This window comes from Wyeomyia smithii, chromosome 1 (assembly GCF_029784165.1).
Source record: "Wyeomyia smithii strain HCP4-BCI-WySm-NY-G18 chromosome 1, ASM2978416v1, whole genome shotgun sequence".
Lineage (NCBI taxonomy): Eukaryota > Metazoa > Arthropoda > Insecta > Diptera > Culicidae > Wyeomyia > Wyeomyia smithii.
This window is the reverse complement of record NC_073694.1, coordinates 122,662,075-122,674,140: the sequence shown is the minus strand read 5'-3', so window position 1 is coordinate 122,674,140 and position 12,066 is coordinate 122,662,075. Positions and strand designations below refer to the sequence as shown.

Here is a 12,066-nt window from a genome sequence, read left to right as displayed (position 1 = left end):
GACAAGCTGGATCGATCAGGTGGAAGACGACCTACGGACCCTACGCACACTGCAGATCTGGCGAACTGCAGCCGTGGACCAAGTGAAATGGAGACGAATCTTACGTACAGTAAAGATCACACCACGGCTTGGAACTGTTTGGTAAGGTAAAATAAGGTAAAATAAGGTAAGGTAAGGTATCTGCCAGAGAGTTTCTATTCTCAGTACACTTATTTTCGTTAGCCGACGATTTTCTACAAGTTATTTCAAAGTGTCTTAATTTTTCTAAGTAATGCACAATGCACATGATACTTTACCTCATCGATCCATGTTTTATATTTTTCAGTCATCGGAATCTGTTCGAGCATAGCTGATCCTTGATTTGTTTTCCAGTTTCCAGAAATAGATTTTCTCCTGAAAATTACCGGATAGTTAAGTAGTAAAAGTAATAAATTATCTTCATTAAGTAACATACATGAAAGCTTTGTAATTGACACCGATTTTCTGAATATGAACGTCAAACTTAGCATCAATGTATGGTTCTAGACTGCAATAAGAAGCGTCAGTGACTCCGGCGCCTCGCAATAGACCAGCAGCGTCCTGCAATGCACTAGGGTTGTCTAGTTTAGCCGTAGCTACGCCTCCATGACAATGGCCTGCTTTCAAAACGCACGGAAATTTTTGCCAAGTTAACTAAAATAAAATACGAAAAAGAAAATAAATTTCAATGGCAAATTACTTAAACAACTAAAAACTAAGTGTTTAGTTATACATTACATTACGTATGCTGAATTTTCACAGTACCGTAAACGCGGGAAACTTTGATAGTGCGGGTAACATTAGTAGAGCATGATGGTCTGCACATAACAACCCAATAGGTATATTTGTCTTGTATTTTTTTAAAATAGCTGTTTCACTACTATTTCATGGTTTAAGTATTACTGTTTGTGTGAGGCATTAATTTTGTGCTGTTGGCGTCATACAGTTTTCTATAAACTAAAAAAACGTTTTTCGTTTCACTACCCTATTTTCTAAGACACTCAAACAATCACATATTTCGTATATTACGAACCCAAAAAGCAATAATTTAATATAGGTTTTTAAACACTGCCAGAGCTGCGAAATTTCGAAACTACAAAATGAATATCACACAACAGCAATTTCATGCTCCCAGAATGAGACTGATATTGAGTGTCACCCGTGTCAATTCTCATTGAAAATCATGTCAGTGAAAGCCGATGATGTAAATGAGCATCCACATTCTACATTCTCAAACATATAAACATCGCTAAAACAACACAAAGCAAAGCAAAGCAAAGCCTTGGTGCTACATTCCGATTCGATACTTGACCTTCTGTTTTTTATACACAGAATTCGCAACCGACAGTTTAGTGTACAGGACAATTGCGGGCCTAGCGCTACGATCCTACTGACACTAACAGTCTCTCCCGAGTCGAGACTCGAACCTATGACGACTGGCTTGTTAGGCCAGCATCGTACCTCGAGACCATCTGGGAGATAAACTAACACAGCGCTAAAACAACACAGGAGCAAGATCGCGCCAAATCACCGATGGTCGAATATCGACCATTTTTGATTTGAATGAAAGTTTGCACACGTATTTGGCTCAGTAAACTGAGCATTTTCCACCGATGGAGCGATTTTTTACACCCATGAGTTACATTCTAAAAGGGCGTATGCCTTTTGGCATAGGTTTCATTCGAAGCATTGTAGCCCAGAAACCGTTGGATGTATAGAAAAACTGTCTGAAAATTAGTTGCACGGAATTAAAAATGCATCATAAAAAAAATATACACTGTACAAAAAAAATTTTTTTTGACCAAAAAAAATTAAAAATAAATATTAAATTTCAATTAAAAAAAAAAGAGTTGAATATTTTTTTATATTTTTTTTTTAACTTGACGTTAATACGCAACTTTAAAAAAAAAGTCCAGGATGGAGAAATGAAAAGTAATTTTTTTATGGTAGATTAATTTTTTTATAAAAATTCCAATTCAAACATTTTTCAGAATATTTGTATTCTGATGATTTTAAAAGATGCAGAGAGTCATTTTGAATCAAAAAGCTCTTGGTAGTTAACTTTCTAAAGGCATCGGTTTTCGAGTTATTTTAAATTAGAGTTCGAAAAATTATTAATATTTATGAAAATACACGCTTCCTTAATTTGTCCGTGGTTCTCCAGCAAAAACTATACGTTCATTGGAAAGCTTAATCAAAAATATACAGTTCATTCTTCGACAACAAAACGATTGGATAAATAACTCAGGCGCTGTACCTTAGCTTACCTACACGTATGTTTGTGAGCAACATTACCTACTTGTTTACTAATAACAACTGTTTGTAAAGTAAGCTACCTACCTCCTGGGTAACCTATAATATCTGTTTCCGTATATAAATACGATTGCACTTCTCCAGAAGTGTTAGTAACAGTTTGCATTTTGTGAAGATGAATAAATTGAAAATAGATTACACCAAGCCCGAGTGCTGTAAACCCTTTCCTGATCATCGATGCTCATCAAGCTTACGCAAATTAAACGAAAACGTTATTGAAAATATTGAACAGTCAAGCTCATTTTAATACGTCTTTATCAATTTGTGATTCGTGTAGATTATATTGTATCAAAGTGGAAGATGAATTTGATCTCGAAGAGCATCCACACAATTCATTCATGGAACCATCAACATCAGGATGTGGAAGAAACATTCTAACGACGGAGTTGCAACCATCTGCATCTGAACACGAATTGGCGGAGATACCATCTACTACAACAATCGTATCATCATATTCTCAAGAAAGCATTCAAAATGAATTATCCAGAGCACAGAATATTGAGTTATTCAACAAAGGCCTAGCAGGAATCAACGTTTCACCGATATCACTGGCAAAGCTCAATCAGGAAAAATATCCTAAAAAAGTATCTGAACATTACTGACGGTATAAAAAAAATTTTCGATTTTGATTCTGAAGATGACCTGGATTTATTGAAACGTAAAGCGAGAGACTTCGACGAGATGATTTTGCAGTTAAAAAAATTTTACTGCGCCCGAATACTCGAGGGAAGATAAAGTAAGAATACTTTCAGTTCTACTGAAATCTTGGAACGAACAAACGATAACAGAACAGTTTGAAACAACGGAATACATTGTGAAACATGCTCGGCGCATATCAGAAGTTAGTGGAATACTGGCTATTCCTGATGTGAGGCTTGGACATGGATTGCCCCTGGAAATGAAAAACGAAGTATTGCAGTTTTATGACAGTGACCAGGTCAGTAGAGCCATGCCAGGGCAAAGGGATTACGTTTCAGTGAGAAAAGATGGTAAGCGACAGCATGTGCAAAAGCGACTCCTAACCAGGGCTTTGAAAAATCCTTCTCTATAAAGACGCTTGAACGTTTTCTCGGTCAGTTACAAGCTTTCCTTTTCGTGCGATCCTTCGCTCAATTTCAACTTGTACCTGCAGCACGTTCAATTTCAACGAACGGTTGAAAGCAGAGCGAAAAAGAAACGAGCTGCGTGCAACGTTGCTGTCCACAAAAGGACCGCCGCTTCGGCGTTCAAGTCCGCCGTACAATCTTCTGTCGGTAGTCACGTACCATTTTTCGTTTGCGTTCATGATCGACCGAAAAAACAGTCAATCAGTTTGAAGCATTCTTACGTTTGAGGCTCATGTGCTGGTGGTATACTGTTGCACCTACAGTGCCAATTTTTACTAACCGGGACCTCATTCGTAATGAATTAACCAACGCTTACTTCAATCATCTGCGTCGAATATCGCTTAGCAGTAGAGTTTGTGAGTGATATTCAATATAGTCATCATTCAAGCCACGTGGTAATGGCTTTATGAGTAAGATAGTTTTTCTCACAACATCGGCGGGGAAGAAGATAGGGTAGAACAGGGCTAGTTAGTTACGGGGTTAGTTGGTCAATGAGGATTACATCAAACCAACGCATCGAAAAAACTGTGTTTTATTTTCACATATCATTTATATAAAAAAATTGTGTTATATGGGAGATATAATCAGATAAGCAAAGAAACTAAATGACAAAACAAAGTGCAGTTGTGCAAATTGTGATTTAAAAAATGATTATCGTTGTCCGTCGGTTTATAAATAAAGAATAATAAACACCCGTTTTCAAATGACAATTCGCTCATTAACAGATTTAAGCAGGTTTGAGCAAGAATTCAATTGAAAACACGAAGGACAACGATAAAAATTTCTCAAAAACCACATTTTGCTCAGAAAATTACTCTCTTTCAGCTGATCTATAAAAATCAGAAAACCATAAAAACTTTAGAATTGCGGAATTTGGTTCGCGTTTTCAATTTAGCACGTGTTTTCTTTGATCAAGTGTCCATTCAAACCATCAATGTAATTTCAACGTATACACCAAAGTCGCTTTTTACGCGGGGGATACGTGCCGCGTAAAAGGAAACCCCGTAAAAAATAATCGCGTAAATTCCGGAATCTACGTGAAAAAACGCATAAATTCCGGATTCCGAAATGAAAAGATAAGGAATCCGCGTAAGAAAAAAACACCGCGTAAATACTGGAATCTGCGTAAAAAACCGCGCAATTTCCGGAATCCGCGTAAAAATTACCACATAAAAAAAACCTGCGCAAAAAACTGTAAGAAAAGGTGACCTTAGTGAACTTTTCGTCAAGCAAGGGAGAGTAACACTTTTTCATCCAATAATGAGTAGCTTTTGCGAACGTCTAAGCGAAAAACTGAAAACGATTTGACTTCCGCCTAAATGCTACAGACTGCCGTTAATGCATTGGTGGAGGAAAACTGAATTGTCCTTTCGAAATAAAAGTTGTCACTTTACCCCACTTGCTGATCAACTTCTACCCTACCTGAGGAGCTAATTGGCCAATCTGTCAACCGCTCAAAAAAGATAAAATACACTGAAGCCTTTTAACGCGTATTACGGAATTTACGCAGATTTCAGAACTTACGCTGTTTTTTATGCAAATTTCAGAATTTACGCGTTTTTAACGCGGATTTCGGAATTTACACGTTTTTTTACCCCAATTTACGATTTCAGAGTTTTCACGGTTTTTTTTTACCCGAATTTCGGTATTAATCCACGCGGTTTTTTACTCGGATTTCGGAATTTACGCGGTTTTCAGAAATTTCTCGTTTTTAACGCGAATTTTGGAAATCACCAGTTTATTTACTCAGACTTCGGAATTCACGTGAAGTTTTACGCAGATCTTACAATTAACGCCATTTTTTACCCGGATTTTCGAACTTACGCGTTTTTCACGCGGATTTTTTCCGCGCTACGTGTCTCCTCGTAAAAAAACTAGTGTATCCGCAAAATTGCGAGCTGTTTAATGTAGTTCATATTTTCGCATAATACAGCCATACCTCGGTAGAAGGCAACCTCGATTCAACGTAACTCGGTATAACGTAAATTTTGCCTCGATATAACGTAACTTTTTAAGATGATATATAGCAACTGTTTTTGGGGTATAAATTGCTTCGAAAATATGTAGTAAGTTTTGAAACCAATGTTACCAATGCGAAAGTCCAAATGGGCATAAGAAAGGTTTTGAAATACTAATGGGTGATGGGATTAGGTTTCCACGCATCCTTCAGTAACAATTCACAGTCTTGCATCAACTATTTTTTTTTTTTTGTTGAAATTTTCTCTAAAGAAAAGCATAAGAAAGGTTTCAAATTACTGGTAGGTGATGGGAAATAGGTTTCCGCGCATTTTTGCATTTCAACAGTCTTGCATCAAATAAAAAACTTTTATTTTGCCTGTTGAAAAATTGTCCTAAATGGGCTTAAGAATGGTTTAAAATTACTGATAGGTGATGGAAAATAGGTTTTCGCGCGTCTTTGAGTAATCAATAACATTCTTGCATGAATTTAAAAAAAAAATTTGCTTCGATATAACGTAGCGGTAATGAAAATAAAGTTGCCTTATATCGAGGTATGACTGTATAACCGGTATAAAGTAATGGAACATTTTTACCAAAAATGACCAACTTTTCCCGCTCTACCCTAAGTACCGATTTATGCATTAGTCATATGTTACACAAATTTCAAAGTTCTATTCCAATCCAATCCGACATACAAAAACAAATACGAAAACAAACGCAAAACGAAACAGTAAGAATGATACCAACCGCCCTCATTCACTGCGTGTCTTGCACGTACACATAATCGGAGAGTGAACGTAACTAACGAGCGCTAGAACTAAAAAAACGATCAACTTTACTTTGACTGTTTTTTCTCTGGGCGATCGCTTGACTATATCGAGCAGCAGCGTTGCCAGGTATCCAGATTTATCCGGATTATCCAGATTTTTGAACATGTATCCAGGTAGACAGATTTGATGTCCATTTATCCAGATTTTTCATAAATAAACCAGATTTTATCCAGATTTTATTTTCTCTGTTTCACAAAAAGGTCATCACTTCAAATTTGGCGCAAAATTTTGCAATTTTGTCACTTCAAATGTTGGATACTCCGAGAATTTTATCCGAAAAAATTACCTTTTGCCCCACAAAAAGACTGCCAAATTTTTTCCAGATTTTATTTTTGCTTTTTCCAGATTTTTGGAAAATTGACCTGGCAACGCTGTCGAGCAGTTAAGTTGACTGCGTAAGGCGTTCGCATTCGTGTTTTAACAGTCAACTTGCGATCCTTTGAAAAGCACTGCCCCTAATGTATTCAATTCGTGAGGCTTACGCTTATTTTAAAGATATCAGCAAAATTGATATTGGGTTGACTTCTTCTAGAGCTTTGAAACCTAAGCACTGTAAATTACTTGGAAGCTCAGGATCTCATAATATTTGTGTTTGTACTATTCACGAGAATACTGAATTGATGATAAACAGTCTAAAGAAATATTCATTCCAAAATGTTTCTAAATTTTACTTTGAACAACTATTATGTAGCTCAACTACACGATCCAAATATTGTTATCTCCGCAAATGTGAACATTGCCCAAGCCGTTTAGATTTTGAAAACAGTTTTTTCAAAGAACTTGAGGAACGTTGTGTGAGTGAAATACCTTTCGAACAGTGGATTGCAACAGATCGATGTAATATAGAGACACTTGTGAAACCAATTGATGAATTAGTATCTTATTTTTGTGAAAAGTTGGAAAAGTTGATTACCCACGATTACATAAAAACTCAACAGTCGACTTACATGAGAGAAGCAAAAAATAATTTGAAAGATGGTGAAGTTGTTATAGTGTGTGATTTCTCAGAAAACTATTCATTTGTTCTCCAAGATGCCGCTCAAAGTAGTTATTGGAATAATAGTCAAGCCACTATTCATCCCTTCGTTGTTTACTATTCAGAATGTGGAACACTTAAGAATATCAGCTTCATCATAATATCGGAAGTACTCCATCATGATACTGTTGCGGTTCAGGTGTTCATTGCCAAATTAATGAGTTTTTTGAAAACAAAAATACAGTTGAAAAAAGCGATATTTATGTCTGATGGAGCTGCCTCACAATACAAAAATAGAAAAATCTTTGCAAGTCTTTGCAAGTTCAAAACAAAATATAACGTCGATGCAGAGTGGCATTTTTTTGCGACTTCTCATGGTAAAGGCCCATGCGATGCAATTGGTGGCACATTAAAACGAATGGCAAGAAATGCAAGTTTGGCTAAAGAACATGAACATTCCATTACAAGCGCAAAAGAATTGTATGATTGGGCTAGTCAGAAAAGTAATGAAAATTCATCAAAAATGTCATTTAGTTGGGTATCATATGAAGAATATGAACAAGGAGTAAGAGAATGGAGCAATATTTTCAAAAAATCTAAAATAATAGCTGGCACACAAAAGTATCACTCGTTTGTTCCGATTTCAGCAAATAAGATACAAACGAAGCTGTTTTCAAAAGATGACGAATTATTTACTCATGATGTATATAAAATATAAGGTGAAACTAGTTCTGTAAAGTATCTATGTCATAAAAAAATATGTTCCTAAGATAATAAAACTCGAAAATGAATATTTGAATCTTATATATATTTATATTACTTAGAACATTTAACTCGTTTCTTGAGAACCGTTCGCCCAATCGTTTTGTTGTGAAAGAATGAATTGTATATTTTTGATCAAGCATTCCAATGATCGTATGGTTTTTGCAGGAGAACCATGGACAAATTAAGAAAAACGTGTATTTTCCTTTTTAATAATTGTTCGAGCTTAAATTAGAAAAAACTCGAAAACCAATGCTATTAGAATGTTAACTACCAAGAGCTTTTTGATTCAAAATGACTCTCTGCATCTTTAAAATCATCAGAATACAAATATTTTGAAAAATGTTTGAATTAGAATTTCCATAAAATAATTAATCTACCATAAAAAAATTATTTTTCATTTCTCCATCCTGGACTTTTTTTTTTTAAAGTTGCGTATTAACGTCAAGTTTAAAAAAAAAAAATTAAAAAAAAATTTTTTTTTGTACAGTGTATATTTTTTTATGATGCATTTTTAATTTCCTGCAACTTATTTCCAGACAGTTTTTCTATACAACCAACGGTTTCTGGGCTACAATGCTTCGAATAAAACCTATGCCAAATGGCATACGCCCTTTTAGAATGTAACTCATGGGTGTGAAAAATCTCTCCACCTGTGAAAAATGCTAAGTTTGCTAAGCCAAATACGTGTGCAAAGTTTCATTCAAATCAAAAATGGTCGATTAAATTTTCGCGTATTTCCAGGCGATTTGAAATGATTTTGCTCACAGCGCGTGCGAAATCGCAGCAGTCAGTATTACCACTATCAACCGATTGAACCTGATTAATTCCATTTCCAGCATTGCTGAAATCGATATTCACAGCCTTCAATATCAACTGAAATTCTGTTGCTGACAGTGAAAATTCGCAGCTCTGACAGTGACATACTAGTCTCAAATATTTACCAACTGTTATTTTATACTTTGAATTTTCGCTTTTTCAAGCCATATTCTAAATCTTTATACAGGATGTAAGGAAGCTCACCTAAAGCTGATTAGGGAGTGGTAAAGGACCCCGTTTGATGGAAAAAATCACAGGAGGGTTGTGTGCAAAGCCACGACCGCAAGGATAAAGTAGAATACTTTTACAAGAAAGAAAACCCTGCTTGCGTGTTAGTCATTTTTTAATTTGTTGTTCATTTCAATATCGGATAAGATACCGATCACATCTTGGCATTATCACTGACAGTGCGAATAAAGTATTCCTTGTGATAAAATAAACAGTGAAAAGCTGATTTAACACTCAAAGCTCATGTGTTCTCAAAATGAGTCAACATTTCATTGAATGCATTTCCTAGTGCCCGCTATCGCATAGGTACTGCATTTCACTAAAGTGCCTCACTGCATCAGCTGTCAGCGATGCTAAACCCGCTGCAACTGCTACGCTATCCGTAGCCATGCCAATGTTTTGGCCACTATACGCTGCATCAGCTGGCTCAGCTGCTATCGATGCTGATATTAACGACTAATCAGATAAGTCAAATATCGCGCTTCAACAAGGATTGACCATTCTTAATAATATAGTTGCTTGTCATGATTTGGACTTTATAATTTTTGAATTTTGATTATGCGAAAAATTAATTTTTTTGCTAATAATGAAAGCTTTTCAGATGTTGTGCTCATGACTGAAGGAAAAGATAATTCAGTACGTTCTGAGACACGGAGATGAAGCCAAATATATATCTGTTCCAAATTTCTTAAAAGTGTAAATTGATTCAAGAGAAAATATTAACTCTTCAATTAGGTTTTTATTTCATCCTGAAAAGGACAATTTGTTGTTTAATTCAATGTTTGATAAGATGCGTTGATAAATTGCGTTATCAAAGGCAGTGCAAATAAAGTATTCCTTGGGGGAAAATAAACACTGAAAAGCTTTTCAGAACATTCTTTTCATTGGATACATTTGCTAGTGTGCCTGCTATCGCTCAGAGACAGCATTTCACTAAAATGCCACACTGCATCAACTGGCCCTGCTTATATAGATGCTGAGACCAACGTCAACCGCTGCGCTATCCCCGTTGCCACAGTAGTGGACGCTTCCGTTGCCATTGGTATCCGCTGCCCTGCATCATGAGCGGCTTCGGGTGAAACAGGCTCTTATATAGGCCAAATTACACATTTCAAATGGCAAGGTCTATGATTCTGTCGACCGTGCTTGGGAAGCAATCATATAACGACCAATCTGAGGCCGAGTTTTTCGTTTTGACATGGCTTGACTGTTTCCAATAGTACAATAGTTTGAATAATAAAATTTCAATTATCTGCATTTGGGAAGAATCTTAGAAAGTTTTCCAATCTATTGCTGCAAGAACGAAGGAAATCCATCGAATACTAACCGATTTATTAGCATTTGAAATTGGACATATTTTTCAATTTTTCCGGTTTTAGATTTTCATTTTACATCCCTATGTAGCCGAACTTCCTGAGAGAAGTATTCTACTTCAAAAACCCTCCTACGCATATAGTAAAAATTGACCTATTGCAGAGTAATTCACTTTTTTCAGTTTTCGGTTATGTTTGCCTTTAACTAGGTCTTGCACAAGAAGTATGACAGCTAGCCCAATTCTGTTGGTTTCCTTGGAAAGCTGAGAAAATTTCGTAATTAATAGTTTCTTAAAAACTTGGAATTATAGGGAATAAGAATCCCTCAAAGAGGAACAATTGTGAAATCAAATGTTTTTTTAGAACTAAACTGTGTGTGTGTGAATGTGTGAGTGTGTGTGTGTGTGAATGTGTGAATGTGTGTGTGTGAGTGTGTGTGTGAGTGTTTGTATGGGTATGTATGTGTGTGTATGTGTGTGTGCGTGTGTGTGTGTTTGTGTGTGTGCAACTATTCAATCTCACTCGATTTTCTCAGAGATGGCTCAACCGTTTTTCATAAAATTATTCTCAAATGAAAGGTCTAGTTGCCCCATAAAATCCTATTCATTTTCATTGTAATCGGATTTTTAATTTGTATGTTATTAAAGAAAATGTGAAAATCACGAAGGTTCATTATCTCAGAAACTACACAGCCGATTTTAACAAAATTGCTCTCGAATGAACGGGCTACCTAAAAACTCTTAACTTTCGTATTTTATAAAGATTGGACATGTGGTTTAAAAGTTATGGAAAGAAACATGTTCTGGAGACTGTTTAATTCACTCATATTTTCAGAGATGGCTGAACCGATTTTCATAAAATCAGTCTCATATAAAATGTCTAGTTGCCTCTTCCTGATCAGAAAGGAAAAACAAAAATGTAACAGAAGTTGTTATTTTGTTACGGGAAAAACCTTACAGGCCGTGTTTTCAATTTGGTCCCGTTAGGTGTTAAAATAACAGAAATTATAACAGAAATGATTCTACTAGTATCAAACACATATCAAAATTTGTTACTAATGTATCAGCTTTCTAACAAAATAAGATAGTATATAGAACAATACATTAACAAACATTGTTAGAAACAACAGGTTTTGAAGAAATAAGTCCTAATTGCGAAAGCAAACAAATCCTAACAATTAAAATTACAAATTTCTAACAGTGTTGAGAAGTCACCATTTGTGATTGGACACACATACTCATTATTTACTAATATTTATCATAAATACTTAAGCTACTAACAAATCCCCCCTTAAAAAAAAAACAGGTTTTGAAGAAAATGAAAAATTAGTTAGACTTGTTTCAGAACTACTTCATTTCACGTTTTGTTATTATAACTCATTCAGATTTAATTTTGTCACCAAAATTATATGGAAAAATACAAAATTTTATCAAAATATGTTATTTGAATCTCACGTTGATAGAATTTTGTAATATTTTAGTAATGCTCTTCTGATCGGGTTAAGGGGAAACGGGATTGTGGTCTTTTCCTATACAATTTTGAGGTTAGAGTTCTTTTTACTTTTGTAGTTTGAGCGTAAAAAAATCGGCTTCCACTAAATAAACAGCACTCAAATTACTACTTAAGGCATGCAACAGTTGTGAAAACAATTGATCAAAGTTTCATGTAAGTAGTCTTCATAAATCAAGAAAAAATTAGATTGCAAAATTCGAGTTAATCGCGACCACGTCCCGATTCACCTT

At 35.4% G+C, this 12,066-nt stretch overlaps 2 protein-coding genes across 4 annotated transcripts in view; one reads left to right on the top strand and one right to left on the bottom strand.

Annotated features, from left to right (window-relative positions):
• Positions 1–12,066, bottom strand: part of LOC129718275 (synapsin) — a 229,956-nt gene that overhangs the window by 128,694 nt on the left and 89,196 nt on the right. The window contains exons 7-8 of the mRNA XM_055668887.1: positions 455–672; positions 297–393 (exon numbers count right to left, since the gene is read on the bottom strand). Coding sequence (XP_055524862.1) covers positions 297–393; positions 455–672 — 315 coding nt within the window. The remainder of the gene's footprint in view (positions 1–296; positions 394–454; positions 673–12,066) is intronic.
• The window catches only part of LOC129718277 (tissue inhibitor of metalloproteinase), a 139,766-nt gene that overhangs the window by 103,835 nt on the left and 23,865 nt on the right, over positions 1–12,066 (top strand). The window lies entirely within an intron of this gene.